This window comes from Mustela nigripes, chromosome 4 (assembly GCF_022355385.1).
Source record: "Mustela nigripes isolate SB6536 chromosome 4, MUSNIG.SB6536, whole genome shotgun sequence".
In the NCBI taxonomy this organism is placed as follows: Eukaryota; Metazoa; Chordata; class Mammalia; order Carnivora; family Mustelidae; genus Mustela; species Mustela nigripes.
In genome coordinates, this window is record NC_081560.1 from 159,298,663 (window position 1) to 159,317,714 (window position 19,052).

Consider the following 19,052-nt stretch of genomic DNA (forward strand, 5'->3'; position numbering starts at 1 on the left):
ATGTTCCATCTCCCATTTAAGAAGGCTAGGAAGTATGGCTTCCTGAAAAATAACACTAAGTTAATTGGAGATGTCAGCTGACCCCTTTATGTTAAAGAACATTCATTGAATTAAACCGAATTAGGAGAGTCAATGTATGAATCCATATCCTGTTTATTTTAAGCCACAATATTTCCAAATCATCATTTTCTTGAAGAGTCAGGATGTAGACTAGATCTGATTAAGCATTCTCAATCAGCAAATGATAATAGAATAATATTATACTATTGGTAAATTTCTCAGAGCAGGCCACCTTTGGTTAGGTGTACATTTGGATGTAGCCATTCTGGATACTTTGGAAACATTTCATGCCATTTCTATGTGATTTCCATGTCTGTTATTCAGCAAATGCAAGTGACATTACAATATCACCTGTTCAGATGTATCCAATATATCCATGACCAAAAAACTGGAGGACTCTAGCCAAGTTCTTGGAGAAGATATAGAATAGAGACATTTATTAATTTAATCAAGAACTTATTAAGAAGCTATAATGCCACACACTTCTAAACACTGGAGATAGAGCAATGAAAAAAATTAAAATCCTCATGAAGCTGATATTCTAGATGGAGACAGACAATAAACAGAGAAGAAAGGATTGTTACTACAATTATCCCCTCTGAAAAGTGATTTGACAACTATAGTATAGGATTCCCTAACTGGGTAGTAGCTCTGGCTGAGAGAAAAAGAATCCTTGGTGCTAAATCCTAGCTGTGTGCACACTGTGTGCACAGAGGTAATACCTCTTCCTTGAGCTGTTCTGAAATTTTAATGAGATCATGTCAATGCTCAGTACCTACTTCATTTTAAGCACTCAATAAATGTTGCAGTGATTACAAGTATTATTGAGTCGATGGACACCAAAGTAACAAGCTTTCTTCTTGTTGAAAAATTAAGAAGATGTGCCATCAAATCTAAAAACATCGTAATTTTCCATAACTCTGACCCCAGAAAGATAGCTTTTGTAACAGAGCAAGTTATGAAATTGACTCCCCTTGACCGGTATCCTCTTTGACCCCAATAGAAGTCAAATTAAGACAAAGCTCTTTGTGGCTGTGTAGAGAAAGGGCCTTTCCTCCTGGGTGAGCACTATGGATGTAGTGTACTGGCTACTTCATGCCTTTCTGTGCACTAAAGTCTTCGGCTTTCTCTCCATCTGAATTGCCCCAGCAATCCTCAGTCTTGGATGTTTCTGTTATTTTGTTTTAGTTCTGAACTCCATGTGCCAGTGCTGGTTTCTATAATGCATCCCTCTTTCTTGAGTCATAAGGAACACAAATGTTTAAAGTGTTGTCTAAGCATTATTTACTTTTCTGTGAATTAAGTTCATAATACCAAGTCATCCTGCTTGACGGTAGTACCTGGCGTAATGGGAGTAGTGTACAGCCATAAGAAAGATTCATTCATAGTCCACAAATGGGGTTGCGGTTTGCAACATTGATCTATATTAAATCTCTAAGAACTTAACAATGACCCAATGTAGAAACCTTGATTCCTTTCCTTTTCTCATTCCCAACACTTCAGCTAGTCCTATGGAACCTATATCCAAAATAAATCTTGACTGTATAATAGTCTGCAATTTTTAATCAACTTAATTTGACCCACATATTTTTTGACCACCTTCCACACTAAAATAAAGTTCTTCTTGCTCACGGTGGGATACCCAGTAATTGAGCTTGCCACAATGGATGTGCTTAATAAATATAAATCAGTTGTTGAGTTAATGAACAGACACATACATGTTTGGCAAGCTTAGATGCTGTGTTGTGACATGTTGATTTTATCTCAAAAAAGATATTGGCCCCTACAGGGTGGTGGTCTGTCTAGTTATCAGCCCCTTATTATCACATTAATTGAGTGAGATAAAGTTTATGTATTTTTTTACCTTGTAATTTAAAACTATAAATCTCCATATAAAGGAATCGTATTTGGCCATTCATTAGTCATAACTTGCCCATTTTCAGAAGTAGTTTAGGGTGACCATGAAAGGAATTATCATGAATCAAAACAATAATAGCGATGTAAACATCACGTAAACCTTTTGCCAAATAATAATATTTTCTTGAATCCTGCTGTTTGGGCTTTTGGTGTGACCAATTTAGTACAAAGGATAAAGGACCGCGGAGCTGGACAAACCAGATTTCAGTCCTGGCTCAGCCTCTTACTAGCTAGGTAAAGTTGGCTGTATTTCTCCACCTCTCTAGGCTTACTGTCTCCATCTGCAAAATAAATCAACCTCACAGGGTTAGTGTGTGGATGCAAGTTAATACTTGTCGTACCCAACACACCATCATTTTGTCAGTTAACTTTTATAACAAAGCACTCCCAAAATTTAGTGACTTTTCACAACGCTCATGTATTTAACTCCTGTTTCTGTGAATTTGTGGTTCTCCAAGTCTAGATCAGGAGACTCTACTGGGCTCTCTCATGTATCTATGACGGCAGTTGGACTGGCAATTGGATGATCTAGGATCTCGGATGACCTCACCATGTGTCTGGCTATTGGCAGGCAATATCCGTCAGGGTGACAGGAGTGTCTAGGCCATGGTTTCTCATCTTCCAGCAAGCTAATTCTGGCTTCCCCACATGGTAGTTGTTGCAGAGTTCCCAAAAGCAGCAAAAGAGAACAAGGTCAAATGTACAAGTATTTTTCAAGACTTTGCATGCATCACATTTGCTAAATTCCCATTGGTTGAGCAAATCACAGACCTGGCCCAGAATCAGTGAGGGAAATAACATATGACCATTTTTACAGTCTACCTCAATCAGCATTGTTGCCATCATTGTAAAAAACAATATTTGTTGAGTATTTATTAGGTGGCAGGTGCTGTTCTAATCAATTACATTTATAAAAGCTTATAATCATTACCTCAATTTTATGAGGCAGATACTATTATAGTCCCATATTGGAGAAAAGGACACAAGGCACAGAATAGCAAAGCAACCTATCCAAGGTCACACAGCTGGGAAGCAGGGGAGCTAGGATTCAAACCAACACTCCAGAGCCACATTTATAATGACTATTCTATACTACATCCTCTTCCTCTTCCTACTCTATATATATGTGGGACTTTCCATGGTTGTTTCTTTTTTTGTAAGTGGATGATCTAATAAGTGTTTGTAGCCTGATTTTAACTTGTTCCCTGAGCAATGCCATATCTATCAGCACTTTATCTATGTTTCAGCCTTCCAACATCTACCTTATTAAAGCTTACCTAGTATTGGTATGACTGGAATGTTTTGGTCCAGATCTTGGTAGAACATGTTGATTCTTTTTTGTTTTTAGTGGAGTGTTAACAATGGTGGGGGAGTTTAGTCTAGAATTCTTCATCTTTATTTCTTCAGAGAAGTTTAGGGACTTGGAAACAAGTGGCTGATGGCAGTCGATTATTGAATATATACATAACATTTACATATGTTGGAGATAAACAGCAACACCCCTTGAGAGCAGAGACTGTGACTTTCTCTGTGTCTCCTTGGCAACTAACAAAGGGAAGGTCACCCAGAGGACATGTTGGGGGAGCTCACTACATGTTGAGGGAGCTCGGTTCATATCCCATTAAGGCATGGGTCACACACTTATATACTAAGAGTGACCAGGTACTGGGAATATATGACCACTAGAGAGGAGTGGGGACTGGTGTCAACTGAAGAACTCATACCCCAGGCAGCAGGGAAAGGTCTAGCCATTTGACAGCACAAGGGAATGGGAATGTTCAGTGTTGCCAGGTTGTTCCAGTTTTTAGGAAATGCTGTAACTTCAAATGTGTATATAAATTTTCCTGATTTTATTTTATTTTTTAAAGATTTATTTATGTATTTATGTAACTTTTGCATCCAATGTAGGGCACAAATCATGACCCCAAGTTCAAGAGTCACATGCTCTACCAACTGAGCCAGCCAGGTGCCCCCACCATCTTGATTTTAAAATATTATGTGTCCGATCAAACGGGTCTTCTGATAAATCTGACCCATGGCCAGCCAGTATGTCACTCCCCTACATGAGGCGCTGGGTGGCACATCTCTATTGCATTACACCTGTCCCAAAGGCCCGTGGAGGAAGGGGAGCCACCGAATAAGGCAAAGATGGAGCAGTAAGGTAATAAGAGAGACAGGACTTGAGGAAAGATGAATGATTGTCTATTTCAGAGATTTCACAGAGGTCAAGGAAAAGAGAACATAAGAAAAGGCCACTTGATTCAAATAAATTATTTGCTACAACACTACGTTCACAGAATGGGTTCTTAAAAAGGAAGGAAGGAAGGACGGATAGAGGGAAGGAGGAAGGAAGAAAGAAAAAGAAATCCATGGTCAAGTAACAGAAATACTCCAAACACTCAGTAAAACAAAGTAAAATGGATTTCTTTACTCTGACCTTTTTCATTGTCTTTAATATCCTTTTTTTTTAAGATTTTATTTATTTATTTGACAGAGAGATCACAGCAGGCAGAGAGGCAGGCAGAGAGAGAGGAGGAAGCAGGCTCCCTACTGAGCAGAGACCCCAGTATGGGGCTCGATCCCAGGACCCTGAGATCATGACCTGAGCTGAAGGCAGAGGCTTAACCCACTGAGCCACCCAGGTGCCCCTGTCTTTAATATCCTAATATGCAATGTAAATTTTCAAAAGGAGAAGTGGATGCTAAGTGTTTCAGTGATCAAGGAGTCCTTATTTCCTCCAATCCCTCTAGATCTAATGATTTGAGGAAAACATTTATGGGAAGCAGGATGAGGGACTGAACGAGCCACTGGGGATCTCTGAAGGAGTGTTGTGGAAACTGGAATGCATAAGGTAACAAGTGAGCAATGGAGCAGCTTGGCGTGTAAAGAAAGTAGGTGATAGGTAAACCCATTAGTAACTAAGAACGATCAGCATATTAATCTTTGTAAAATAAAACCCTTTTAGCATCATTCCTCTAATAAAAATAAATAAACCCCCAAAAGTGAAGGTTTCCCTACCTCTGATGGATTAAACCTCTTTGCCTGACATTCGAGGCTCTCCTTTATCAGGCCAGCTGACCTTTCTGGTTTTCCAGTTATGCCTTAACACTCATTCTCTGCTCTAAATACCCTGTTCTGCTCACTGTCCTTAGGGCATTTTCTGTTTTCCAGCCTCTTCACCCTTGCTTACAATGTGATTTGCCTCCCCCAGCTGCTCTGATCAGAGCCGTGCCTGTTTTCCAAGGCACAGCTTAAATCTGCTTTCCTCCGAAGCCCTCTTTAGCCATCAAACCTCACAGTGGATTCTTTTCTCTGAACTTCTAGAGCATTTAAACTTCTTAAGGATTCATTTGAGACTTAGCGTGTTGGACATTGCCTCTATGATTCGAAACTGTAAGAGGAAAGGCAATGTCCTGAGCTTTGCAACACTCAACCCCGGTTTGCCCTTGCAGTATACCCAAATAAGGGAGGATGATATTATCAAGCAGCACATAGGAGCAAGGGTACAACCCCATCATGGTGAATTTCACAGACTGTGCTTTGTTATTATACAAGCACCTGCTATTCCTTGAGGATGGAAGAATCCACACTCTGCCTGCCCAATAGTAATGGTTGTCATTTGAAAACCCTAGGTTGAGCACTTTACATATATGGTCTTGGTGAATCCCACAAAGTCCCTAAGAAGGAGCGTTAGTATCCCCACTTTACAGAAGAGTAAGCTTTCTCTAAGTATTTAAGTCAGCTTGTTCATGTTTATGACCCTCTCTTTAGCTGGTCCAGGCAGAGCCAGCCATACGACCCACATACTTGACCCCAAGGCCTGGGCTCTTTCTGCCCCAGCACAACATCTGCCTGGCCACACTGGTCACAAGAAATTTAATGGCAGATATTTAAAGCTCAAAATTCACACTTTTCCTTCAAGTGGCAAGTATCTACCAGTTGGGGATGGAAGGCAGAGTAGAAATCTAGTTAGAGTCAGTGCAGTTTGAATACCAGGGGTGTTCTAGGAACATTCTAGGGTCTCCTAAGGACCTAGCAGAGCTCAGTAGGTGTTTTCTTGAGGGCCGGTGGGTCCTGGTTAAAGTGAGCCTTGGAGTGTGCAGCATCACAGGGTTGCATGCACAGCCTGGAGGACATGTGAGAGTCTTTTCTTGCTTGGGTACTCCTTGATGTCACTAGAGGGATTTCTCCATTTTCACCCTACTGTGAACTCTCTGCTTATCTATCTGTCTCCCTTACTAGACTTTGAACTCTGTGCCTGGGAAAAGCTATCTTATTTACCGAGACCTGACACATAACTGATATATAAATACAAAATAGCCACTTGTTGATCTGATGAATTAAGCAAGGTGCTTAAGGTGGAGACAACACAATAAACTTTTATTCTACTATCAGAAAACTAAATTAAGTCATCCATGTAGTATTTCTTCCCTTTTATTTATATACATCCAGAAGTCTCAGGCTTCTCAGAGACCTTCACAAACCCAGACCCTCCCTGTAAGACTGTCAAACCTCTTAATTTTCAGGCTCCATCTTCTAAATTAGATTGTGCAGCTTTTCAGCACCGGAGATGTGTGCTGCTCTTTGTGCCTGCCCCCCATCTTTCAGTGCACTGCCTCCCACAGAGCGGGATCTGTATAAACACATGCTAACAACTGTATTGGAATTATGGGTGGGAACTGGTCCTAACTGTACTGTCTCCTTGAGATAATTCTTGGTGAATTCAGATGATAAAGGGGAGAGGAAATCAGGATGGTGACAGAGACAGAGCAAGAAGAATAGGCAGGACCTGTCAACTCATTGGAGGTGGAAGGTGAGAAAGATTGAAGAGGCAAAAGGAGTCAAACAAAGATTTTGAACCAAGCGGATGGATTGAAGGATTATGCCCAAGAGGGAAATATAGAACTTCTTCCCCTGACCTTCTCATCCTCGCAGTAGTTTGAACATGGAGAAAAGATTCCTCATGAATGTCAGGCTCAAGTGTTCTTTGGAGACAGACAGACCTGGGACAGTCAGGCACTCAGGGGAGTCCAAAAGGACAAAAAGGGAAGGTTTGACTTTGTCACTCTGCTAGGGAGGAAGAGGAGAAATTTGAGCTGAATATATTTTTGGTTGGAACAACTTGTAAGTGCTCTGTTTGATAGCAGGGTTGTTTGAATGGCCGATTTCATAACTGCACATAGCTTTTCCAAATAAATGGTGTCTGTAGAATGTTCAGGTTAATGCATGAGTCCAGTGCTCAAGAGTGTTTGTGCTTAGAGCAACTGAGCCTTCTTTCTTCATAAGTCATCCTGGCATTTTGTCAACAAACTAATTTGCTTTTCTAAGAAACTAGATTAATACTTCCTGTACTCTGTGCTATTCACAGATCTACAATGCAGTGAGAAGCGGAGAAGAAATAGAAAATACAATTGAATCTCTTCTCCATGTCTTCACAAATCTCCCGGCCTCCGAGGCAGCCCATGAAAGGATTAGCATTGGTCCATGCTTAAAACAGTGTGTCCAAGACACCATATGTGAGTACCGGGCCACCCTCCAGAGAACGTCCATATCTCAGTACATCACGGGCTCTCTCCTAGAAGCAACCACATCTTTGGGAGCAAGAAGTGGCCTACTCAGTACTTTTGGAGGATCCACTGGACGAATGATGCTAAAAGGTAATGTCTGAAATGTCACTTTTAACTTTTCATCTTTCAGTGCAGAAAAGAATCTAAGTTAACGCTTATGCATCTCCTGATGGAAACTTGGGTTTACTTATTGGCAATTTTAAATAAGGATTGCCACTTTAGTAAACTATAAAAAATAATGTAGTCCTTTATCAAAATCCTTTAAGGTGTAAACATTCCAAATACTAAGCATTATGAATTTGACATTTCTTTTTCAAAAGAAATAAATGGTTACAAGACTATCTTTAATTTTAAAAAAAATATTCAGGGGTTGCTTGGGTGGCTCAGTGGGCTAAAGCCTCTGCCTTCGGCTTAGGTCATGATCTCGGGGTCCTGGGATTGAGCCCTGCATCGGGCTCTCTGCTCAGAAGGGAGCCTGCTTCCTCCTCTCTCCGCCTGCCTCTCTGCCTATTTGTGATCTCTGTCTGTGAAATAAATAAATAAAATCTTTATTTAAAAAAAAAAAAAAAAGGTTGGGGCACCTGGGTGGCTCAGTGGGTTAAAGCCGCTGCCTTCGGCTCAGGTCATGACTCCCAGAGTTCTGGGATCGAGCCCCATATCCGGTTCTTTGCTCAGCAGGGAGCCTGTTTCCTTCTGTCTCTCTGCCTGCTTGTGATCTCTGTCTGTCAAATAAATATATAAAATCTTTAAAAAAAAAAAAGTTATACAGACAGGTTTTCTCCTACTTGTAGTCTATGACATGTCAATTACTGTGATGAAAGTCTTGTGAACAAATTTGGTCATGTGGTCCCAGTGAAAACCAACACTGATATGGAACAGAGTGAAATGCAGTTCTTCTTACCACACAGAATCAGTAGGTTCATGTCAACCAGAAAAGCTAAAGGCCATCTCCAATGACTCCCATCTTAAAAAGCAGGATAGTTAGGCATCCCGCTAAAAAATGAAAGCCAGTGGAAAATGGGGTCCCTGAGCACCAGAACTTCCTAGCTACTTCCCACGAGTAGCAGAGAGGCAGGTCAGAAATGGCAGTGCACCAAAGAACCTTGGAGAGTTGTGCACTGCACAGCTGTCACAACCCACTTGGCAGCCTTCCCTGGCAGGAAGCTGCCAGCCAGACAGGGACCATACAGAGCAATGTTCCACTGCCTGGGGGCTGCCAAGAGCTTGATCTGACATCTGGCCATTTCTCTCAAGGAGAGCAGCTCCTGTCCCTCCACAGCAAGTCCCAGGCCTGTAGCTTGCAGGCCAGTGACCTTCCTCCCCCTCCCCACAACACGCACCCTGGGCAGGCCCAAGAGGAAGTACACACCTCCCTGGGTACCATGTGGGTACCACGTGGTACCAAGTTGGTGTTGGTTTGTTTTCTAGAGTCATTTTAACTTTTGCATCTTGGTGATAAATGATGAATGAAGGAAAACACAAGGTGTGGGGATACTCATCCAAGAGACCAAAGTGTTTCCTATGTTTATCATTTATTCAGCATATATTTTCTGAGTCCCTACTGGATGCTTGGTGCTGGGTGGGAAACAAAACACAGTTCCTGCAGTCATGGAGCTGGTAGGCTCTAGGTGGTAAGCAGTTTCCCCCATGCACAGGACTCAGGATTTCTCTACCCTGTTGTGATTCCTGGTGACTACCAATCTTCCATTCTCTGTCCATGCTCTTCCTGGGAAGCCGGGCTGAGATGGGCATGTGGAGTTATTGTTGCTTTAAGGCTTGTGACTCCGAGAACTTCGTCCTATGAATTTGACAACTTGTGTTTGTCAGAGACCCCATCCATGCCCAGCCATGTTTAGGTATATGGGTGAGTCTTTTTTTTTTTTTTAAGATTTTATTTATTTCTTTATTTGAGATATAGATAGAGAGGGAGAATGAGCAGGGAGGAGGGGTAGAAGGAGAGGGAGAAGCAGGCTTGCCACCGAACAGGGAGTCTGATGTGGGGCTCTACCCCAGGACTCTGAGTTCATAACCTGAGCCGAAGGCACTTAACCGACTGACCACCCACATGCTTCAGAGATTCTCATGAAGTACAAGTCAATTTAGTTGCCTTTAGGTTGTTTATGATCCTAATGAGGAGGCCAGATTTGTGTGCACCAAGTATTTGAAGAATACTTCACAGAGAGTTAAGTGCTAAATAATGTGAAAGTGGCTTTAATAGTTCAAAGAGTTTAGAGAGGGAGTTAATGTTCTTTGTGACAAATGGCCTGGCCCAAAACACGAGACCTCAAACAAACAAACAAAAGTCCATGAAAGCCACTTTCTTTCTTCTCCATTAATTGCAAAGGGAGGGAACTCTGGGTTCCCTGACCAAGGCAGCTGCCTCCAGTCCTACACAGACCTTTGGGGAGAAAAAAGGAGACTGCTCGTTAGCATGTCTTTTGCCCTGACAGTAACTTGATCTCAATTGCTATTTGTACTTCCCTGTTCAGATCATAACTTTTTTTTAAAGATTTATTTATTTATTTTAGAGATATGGGGAGGAAAGGGCAGAGGGAGAGGGAGAGAGAGTCCAAGCAGACTGTGTACTGAGCCTGGAGCCCAGCACCAGGCTCGATCTCATGATCCTGAGATCACAACCTGAGCTGAAGCCAAGAGTCAGACACTTAATTGACTGCACCCCCCAGGTACCCCCAGATCAGAACTTTTTGATCAACGTTCCCAGCTCAGAGATTCATTGGACCTTCAGCTAATATGTTATCTTTAAATTGGCAATTTATGCAAGAGTTGGGATTTTCTTTAACTTTCTCTTTTGTAACTCTTTTTTATATCCTTCTTTAAGTAGCTTCTGCTGAACAATACAGTTAGCTGGTTGGCTTCTGCTCCAGGCTTACTTCTGTAGCTCTGACTTGTTCTCTTGGAAAACTTCTCTGACTTTAGTGCCCTCTCCCATGGGGTCTTCAGTGTCTGTATGTGCCATAGTGAACCATGTGTTTCTTTAACATGCAGTGGAAGAAAATACATCCCAAAAACCATACAGGTATTCAGAATCATAGAATGTTTATAGAATCTATAGGTTCAGCCTATACCAGTTGGGTCTTGAACTCTGTTGGCCATATACTCCAGCAAGGGGTCTGGAAGACATGCTGGCGCTGTGACCTGGTTGTCCGCTTCTCTCAATGTTCACTGCATGTCCTGTGGCATTGAGTTGGCCAATGGCTTTCAGCTCTGTATTGCTAATGAAAATCGCTAGGAAGTATATAGCACAGACTCAGTCCCCATTTTATAAATAACTTGTATTCCAGAAGTTCATTTCTCAGGGACTGTGTGGAACAGAGAATACTTTCCTAGAGACATAGTATTAAACATTGTGATTTGGTTGACTCTCATCCTCAAAAACTTCTTTAACCCACCACAGGGTTGAAATCTATATACTCTGTTGGGAAGTGTTTTCTCTTTAGTCTCTTCAAACACTATTATTGGAATACTGAGAATCAGCCTCCAAACAAAAAGCAGTACAAATGAGTTAAAAGACGCTTCCTGCTTAAGGGAAATAAGTTTAATCAAGGTGAACAGAGTTAAATTGAAACTTTTATGAAGATTTTGAAAAGAACTTCAGGCCATTTTGGAGATTTTAGATGTTGGCATCTAGTTCTCTTGTATGGTTAATCACTTTTCAAAACTCATGCTGATATAGTGCTTGCTTCGGCAGCACATATACTAAAACTCATGCTGATATAAAAGAATCAGAAAATTATTATCTCAGTAGTTCCCAACCCTCCCTTTTTTAATGGAGGCTTATAAATGGAGAGAAGAAGGGAAGAGAGGCCAGGCAGGGTTTAATTTGTTTTTTCTCCCAGAGGGAAAGGGTAAGAAAGAGATTAAAAAAGAATGACTTCTCCCATGAGAGAGAGCATGTTTGAAATAGATTAAAGGGAGTTGGGAAAGGTAGAGAAAAAGACAAGTACTGTTTGCTTCCATTTTTTTTCCCCCAAAGTTCTTTCTTTCTTTATTTATTTGACAGAGAGAGACACAGCGAGAGAGGGAACACAAGCAGGGGGAGTGGGAGAGGGAGAAGCAGACTGCCCTGTTGAGCAGGGATCCTGATGCAGGGCTCAATCCCAGGGCCCTGGGACCATGACCCAAGCCGAAAGCAGATGCTTAACAACTGAGCTACGCAGGGGCCCCTTGATTCCATTTATATGAAGCACCCAGAACAGTCAGCATCATAGAGACTAAGGGCTGGTGGGAGACAGGGAATGGGGAGTCATTGTTAATGAGTATAGAGTTTCCATTTTACAAAATGAAGAGTTCTGTACAACAGTGTGAATGTATCTAATGCCACTAAAATAGACACTTAAAAGTGGTTAAGATGCTACATTTTGTATGTATTTAAACCACCCCCCCATCCCTGCCATAAAAAAGAATAAAAACTTTCTAGAAGAGGAAGAAGCTGTTATGTAGGTCTTTGGTCTCAGGTTTATTACGATGTTAGAATCCAGGTTGTGGAAAAAGAAATTTGAAAACAGACAGCTCTTCATGTGAACTTCCAAAGGGGGCGCAAGTTGGCTCGTGTTGTGGAAGTGGTTGTGATTACCAGAGGAGGGTTGCAGCTGCCTGCAGTAGGTGAGACTAGGAAAGAAAATGTCCGGTCAGTTGTTTAGGAGTAACAAGGAGTAATAAGTCAGGAACTGGGGACTCGGGCTTGATTGGCCAGAGTTCTGCAGCCTTGCTTCTTTACCACAGACCACAGGATTCTGCTGACTCTATCTTTAGTATCTCACTGAGCTTCCACACCTCCGATGGTACAGGTGACTCTAGAAAGACAGCTGGCAATTAGGATACAAACATTCCCGATTTTCTGCCTTCAGGACCACCGAGGATGGTCTGTCTACAAAGTAAAAAGTTTGCCAAAAAACAAGAAACATTTCCTGATACGAAGCATTGATTAGCAAGGGTGTGCCCTGGATTACCAAGGTGTGGTTTCTCAAAGTGGGAAATGGAGCATTTACGCCATTTAATTCCAGTCTGGGTCCCTTTCTCTCCATCCCTCTTTACCTTGCTAGAATCTCAGGATCAACTCCCGATAGCAGTGACGGCCACAAGAATTATCGACATCAATAATCAGGAGGTTTTCTAAACCCATTGCCTGCTTTTGTTTTCTTTTTTTCCAATGTCCTCTCCACTGAAAATTACAAGACTGAAAAGAGGGACATTGCTGATATTAATGTAAAACACTTATAGTAAAATTAGAAAAAAATCAGTGGTAAGGGAAAGGATTTTTTATTTGAAGGCAGCTAAGTATTTTCAAATGTGCATATTGTACGAGCCAATATAATAAATTTGGTATATTAAATTCAATTTTTCCTTCTCAAGCTGTTGCTAAGTAAGTTTGTAAATTAAAGGATAATGTATTTGCATAAGACCAGGACAAAGCTTGTTCATATTCGAATTATGTAGCAGAAAGAACACTCCACTCTTCATGTTAACCAGTTTAAGTGTGTGTCTGTATATGTAAAGAATAACTATCTTAAAGGTGTGGGTCATATGTAGATTGTAAATAGAATATTAACATGAAAACAAAAAGTGCCATACATATTTAATATTCTTATTGAAAGTAGACAGTATTTTGTTTCTGATAGAAAGGTCTAATAAATTTTTCTTTTATTGTAATAAGGATATTCTATTTGTGTATTTTTCTAAAATTAATACCCTCAAGGATAAAAACAAGAAGTTGTAATAAGAACACATACACATATTAGAACTATGTGACTATACCTCATAAATAATTTAGTTTATAAAGGCTGTCTTCGTTGACTTCCTCATAATCAAAACAATCACCCTTTACGTGCCTACCCAGCAGTGGAAGGCATATGCATACTTCTAATTCCCAGATTTAAGTTTATTTAAAGAAATCCTCTGACTTATTAGTTCTGTGGTTTTGAAATTGTTTTGTTGGTGGTTAAAAGTATGCTTTATGTAATTTGGGGTATGTTTCTGTACCAGTTAATCAACTAGAAAGTATTCGTTCACTCTGGCCCAGTGCTATGTCACCTCTGGGAAGAATGTAAGGGATTACATCTGGAAATCTTCAACTTGAACAACAGTATTTCTCACTCCAGCGAAAATGTAATATTAGGTTTTAGGTCTACTGAGGTAGCTCTTACTACCCGCCAAGAGATTTATGAAGTGCTGGGCTGCACAACTGTTGGTAGGTTCTGTAGCTCATGGGGTCAGTAAGTCTGGTGGGTAAAGGACAAAGCCAAGTGCCTTGGGTCCACAGTAGTAAGGTGTCATCCCGGACTGTGACGCTAGACCTGAGTGTGACCCAGAATGTGACTCCATGTCTAGGTATGACCTAAACATGCTCAGATGTGGCCGAGGACTATGACTCCACACCCAAGTGTAGCCTCAGAGTAAATTACAGCATGTGATCAAGCATGTCACTCCATGGCCAGGTGTACCCAAGGACTCTGTCTCTGCACCCCTGCTCATAACCAGGGGGTGCTTCCAAAGTACCAGAGGAGGGTGAAGTCACATACCTCACATGTAACAGGAGACATGATGCTTCTGTCACCAAAACAATTATCTATATTTTGAAGGGGAAGAAGGGTCAGGCAGAGGAATTATGTTTCTTTTTTTTAAGTTTTTTTCAAGACAACACCCCCATTTCTGTTATCTCTGACATTTTAAACTCCTCCATTTGTAAAGAGAAAATTGAGCATAAGGGCAGGTCAAGTTGGGTAGAATTACAGTGTTAATTCTTATTGTTAACATTTTCTTACTCCTTGCTGGGTAGCAGGTATTGCTCTGAGGGTTTGCCTGTGTGATTGCATTGAAAGCCATTATTCCGTGGTCCAGTGAAGGAGGTACTACTATTTGCTAATGAGGAGACTGAGGCCCAGAGACATTCAGAATCTCACCCTTGGGTACGCAGGTAGTCAGGAATGGTGTGAGTGAGTGAATCTAGGCAGCCGGTTGAGTCCATACCACGTTCCAGGTACTGCAGCATGCCCTCCTTCTGTATTATTTCATTTAGTCCTCATTGTGGGTTGATTTATAGACCGCAAAAGAGATATGTAGAAGTCCTAACCCCTAGTACCTATGAATGTGACCTGATTAGGAAATAGGATCTTTGCAGATGTATTCAAGTGAAGATGAGGTCATTTTCAGTGAGAGTGAGCCCCAAACCCAGCAGCTGGCTTACCCTGTTTGAGGAAGAGAAGAGACCTAGAAGCAGACCCACTGTGGTGAGTACAATGTGGTGATGGAGGCAAAGATGGGAGGCTCACCCACAAGCCACGGAATGTCAAAGAGTGCCAGCCACCACCAGAAGGTGGGAAGAGGCAAGGGAGGATTCGAACTAGAGTCTTAAAGGAGGCATGGCCCTGCCAACACATTGATTCTCAGTGTCTAGCCTCTACAACTGGGAGAAGATAGATTTCTACTGTTAGCAAGCATTCCAACCGTGGTAACTTGTTACAGCAGCACCAGGAAACTAAGAGAGTCCTTTTTTTTTTTTTTTTTTTTTTACAGATTTTATTTATTTATTTGACAGATAGAGATCACAAGTAGGCAGAGAGGTAGGCAGAGAGAGAGGGAAGCAGGCCCTCTGCTGAGCAGAGAGCCTGATGGAGGGCTGGATCCCAAGACCTGAGACAATGACCTGAGCCGAAGGCAGACGCCCAACCCACTGAGCCACCCAGGCGCCCCTAAGAGAGTCCTTTTGACAGTCTTGTGAGGAGGAAATTATTAACTCCAGGAAACTGAGGCTCAAACAGGTTAAGTGACTTGCCCAAGGTCGCACAGAGAATAGGTATGTGCAGCCAACCTAGACCAAGCTTCTCCAAGGCTCATGGTCACTGCTATGATGGCGACATGTTTGCAGCTCCCCAGTAGCAATGTCTATCTCTACCTCGTTTTAGTTGTTTGGGGTTTTTTCTAGTCATGAGCTCTGACGCTCATCCTCCTCCCATACACATTTTGCCTGGCACAGGACCAGGCACGGAATACGTTTTCAGGGGGCTGTATTTTATGATAAAAAGCTTGGATTTTACCTTGTGAGTAATGAAAGACACTGAAGCATGCTAAGGAAGGGTGTGATTTGATCAGATTGGGTTTTTAGAAAGAGCCATATGGCGTAAACCTTCGTGGAATCAAGTGGCAGGTGTGTTCACAGAATCAAGAAACGTAGTCATTACTATTTTATAACACTTAATTGAATGAGACATTTTTTTATATTTTTAAAGAGCCGATTTATTTATTTGAAAGAGAGTAAGATCACAGAAGGAGAGGGAAAGGCAGAAGCAGACCTGCCACTGAGCACAGAGCCTGATGTGGGGAACTGGGGTCCTGATCAAGACCTGAGATGAAGGCAGATGCTTAACCCACGGAGCCACCCAGGCGCCCTTGAATGAGATAATTTTAGAACCTAAAAAAGAAAATACTAATTTATACTGTAGGTTGTACAAATATATATAACTCATACAAATGAAAATGAAAATACATTCAGGAGGTTTTTGAATTGGCACAAAAGCCATTTTCATCATCTCCGTAAAGCATTCTCAGCACCAGGACCCTCGAATGGCTGCAGGGCTATCTCTGGGGCCTCCCTTACTCCTGTCTGAACTCCATCCCCTCCTTCCAAGGCACTATCTGCCTCTGGGGGTCTAGAGCCACCCTGACTATACCAACCCATCCACTCCTCACTCATGGCCCCATAATAACATAATTGCCTATTCTTTCTTTAGTGGATCCCAGTGAGGCTTGTGAGCAGAGTGACGTGCTGGGTTAGAATAGAGATCTGGAGTGTTACTGATGGCGTCAACTGAGGCGGACAGGGGACAGGTGGAAGAGCTGAGAGCAACTGGCAGGGGGAATGGGGCACAAGGTGCAAAGGCTTGAGACAGAAAGACACACAGTATGTTTAGGGAACGACCAAAGCTTGGGAAGTACAAAGGCTGAGTAGGAAGGCATAGGGCTGGGGCAGGGAGGAGAAGATAGGTCTTCAGGGGGCTGTATTTAAAGATAAGGAGCTTCGATTTCACGTTGTAGGGAAGGAGAGAGACACTGAAGGGTACTAACGAAGGGTGGGATTTAATCAAACTGGGTTTTTAGAAAGATCCTTCTGGTTGCAGTAAGGGGTGGGGCTGCAAAGAGTGTCATCTTTTTTTTTTTTTTAGATTTTATTTATTTATTTGACAAACAGAGATCACAAGTTGTCAGAGCAGCAGGCGGAGAGAGCGGGGAGGGGGGCAGGCTTCCTGCTGAGCCTAGAGTTCGATGCGGGGCTCGATCCCAGGACCCTGGGATCATGACCTGAGCCGAAGGCAGAGGCTTTAACCACTGAGCCACCCAGGCACTCCCCAAAGAGTATCATCTTAACCCTGGCGTAAGTGTCCAAAATACAGACTCTTGGGCTTCACCGCCAAACCTACTGGATTAGCCTCTGATACTAAAGGTGAGTGTGCTTGGTGTAGAAGATGGAGGGAGGGAGAGGGCAGTGAGAACCAGAGGCACTTGGAAGGGTATTGCTAAGCCTAGTAGGATGTTGTTGGCACACTTAGCAACCAGTGAAAATTACAAAAGGCCTCCTTCCTCACTCTCTACAGGCTGATACAGCCTCATACCCATGCATTTCAGTTAGGGCACAGCATGCTAGCTGGATTTCAGACCTCTTTTCCACTCGGGTAAGCACTTCTGTGCGGTGCACAGACTGTTCACTCTACCAAAAAGTCTGAATCCTGGGGAAGCAGCAGAGAGGCGCAGGAAAGGGGTAGAATTAATAGAATGTGGGTATTGGATGGATGTAGTATGGATAAAGAGAGCTGAGCCCAAGATGACCATTATTGCTATCTATTTTAAAAAATCATTTCAAGGGGCGCCTGGGTGTTTCAGTGGGTTAAGCCTCTGCCTTCAGCTCAGGTCATGATCTCAGGGTCCTGGGATCGAGGCTCACAGGCTCTCTGCTCAGCAGGGAGCCTGCTTCCTACTCTGTCTCTGCCTGCTGCTCTGCCTACTTGTGACCCCTCTCTCTCTCTCTCTCTGTCGAATAAATAATCTTTAAAAATTTTTTTTAAATTAAATAAAAAATCATTTCAAATCCTTCCAATTTGGGGCACCTAGGTAGCTCTGATGGTTGAATGTCTGCTTCAGCTCAGGTTATGATCTCAGGGTCCTGGGATGGAGCCCCATGTCAGACTTCCAGCTGAGCCTCTCTTTCTGCCTCTCCCCCTGGTTGTGATCTCTACCTCTCTCTCTGTCAAATAAATAAATAAAACCTTGAAAAGAAGTTCTTCCAATTGGTTATTAATAGTTAAAAATTATTAGTATTATTGGATTATATGCCCACTGCCACCCCATCCCCACCATCACTTCAAGAATTTAGGAAGTTAAGGGTTCATTAAAGGCTAATTATTTAGTATAAGAGGCTAAAACCTCTAAAATAGGAAACAAAAACATTTTTTATGATTAAAAAAAAAAAGTCCTAACCACTGAATTCAGAAAAGTGATTGGTGAGGACAGCAACGCCAGGTAGCTACTTGGGATCTCCATATTTGAGCTGGTCATGAAAATGTCTAGTCAGAGGTACAGAATCTCAGAATGGTCCATGTTCTAGAAATTCATTTGCAAGATAGTTATTTGAAACTCTATACCTAAAGACAAAACAGCAGTTAAACTCCAAGCTTTCCCCAAAATAACAAAACCGAACTCCTGAATATTTTAAATGAAAAAGTACTAAAAGATGATTTTTCTATGTCTCCCCCCCCCGAAAACCAAACTAGAACAAAAATTTGTTGTATTTACCCTGAACAAGGTGAGTTTAACTAGAAAACAAACAAAAAGCAAAGCAGATAGATAATCCTGGGGAGTCAAGAAATACATTTAAATTGAAAGGTAAAGAGATAAGTTCGAATACTTTTTAAAGCTGAGGCAGTTACCAATAGGAAAAAAAAAAAACCCTGAAAGTATACAAGTCACAGTAATTGGGAAAATGTGCCAAACTCCTCATCTTTCATCGAGGTGATTGAATATATTCTTCTTTCAGAGAAGGGAATATTTAAAGAAATAGGGATGTAAAGCTTTTGTAGTGTAAGGACATAACAGCCCCAAAACAGACACCAAAACCAACAAAAATGGTTACCTCCAAGAGAAGCCTTTTATTTGTCACTTTCCACTCATCTATACTGTTCAAATGTTTATTTCCATGAGCACATACTACATGGGTCATGTTTTAAAAGAAGCTTTTGGAGCCTTTGTGAAGATTCTGATGGATTCAAGCCCCTCGTTTCCAGTACCATTGTTATCAGCTGCCATACAGAAGACCATTTGGGGCTCCCATTCAAATGAGAAGAGAGAGGGGAGGACCAGAGGATTTGTTGAAGTAAGATGGGGAGAGGGGCTCAGAGTGAATAAGACAAGTTTGATTTTGGGCTCTTCTTTGTCCTGATAGGACTGTCAGCCTCTGAGTTGTTTCTTGATTTAAAGAAATGTAATGTGAGCATCATTCTG

General features: G+C 41.9%; 1 protein-coding gene across 3 annotated transcripts in view; it reads left to right on the forward strand.

The window, feature by feature from the left end:
- PLCE1 (phospholipase C epsilon 1) overlaps positions 1–19,052 on the forward strand; it is a 324,484-nt gene that overhangs the window by 134,711 nt on the left and 170,721 nt on the right. For all 3 annotated transcript variants that reach the window (XM_059398158.1, XM_059398159.1, XM_059398160.1), the window contains one exon: positions 7,346–7,634. In XM_059398158.1, the coding sequence (XP_059254141.1) occupies positions 7,346–7,634 (289 nt within the window). The remainder of the gene's footprint in view (positions 1–7,345; positions 7,635–19,052) is intronic.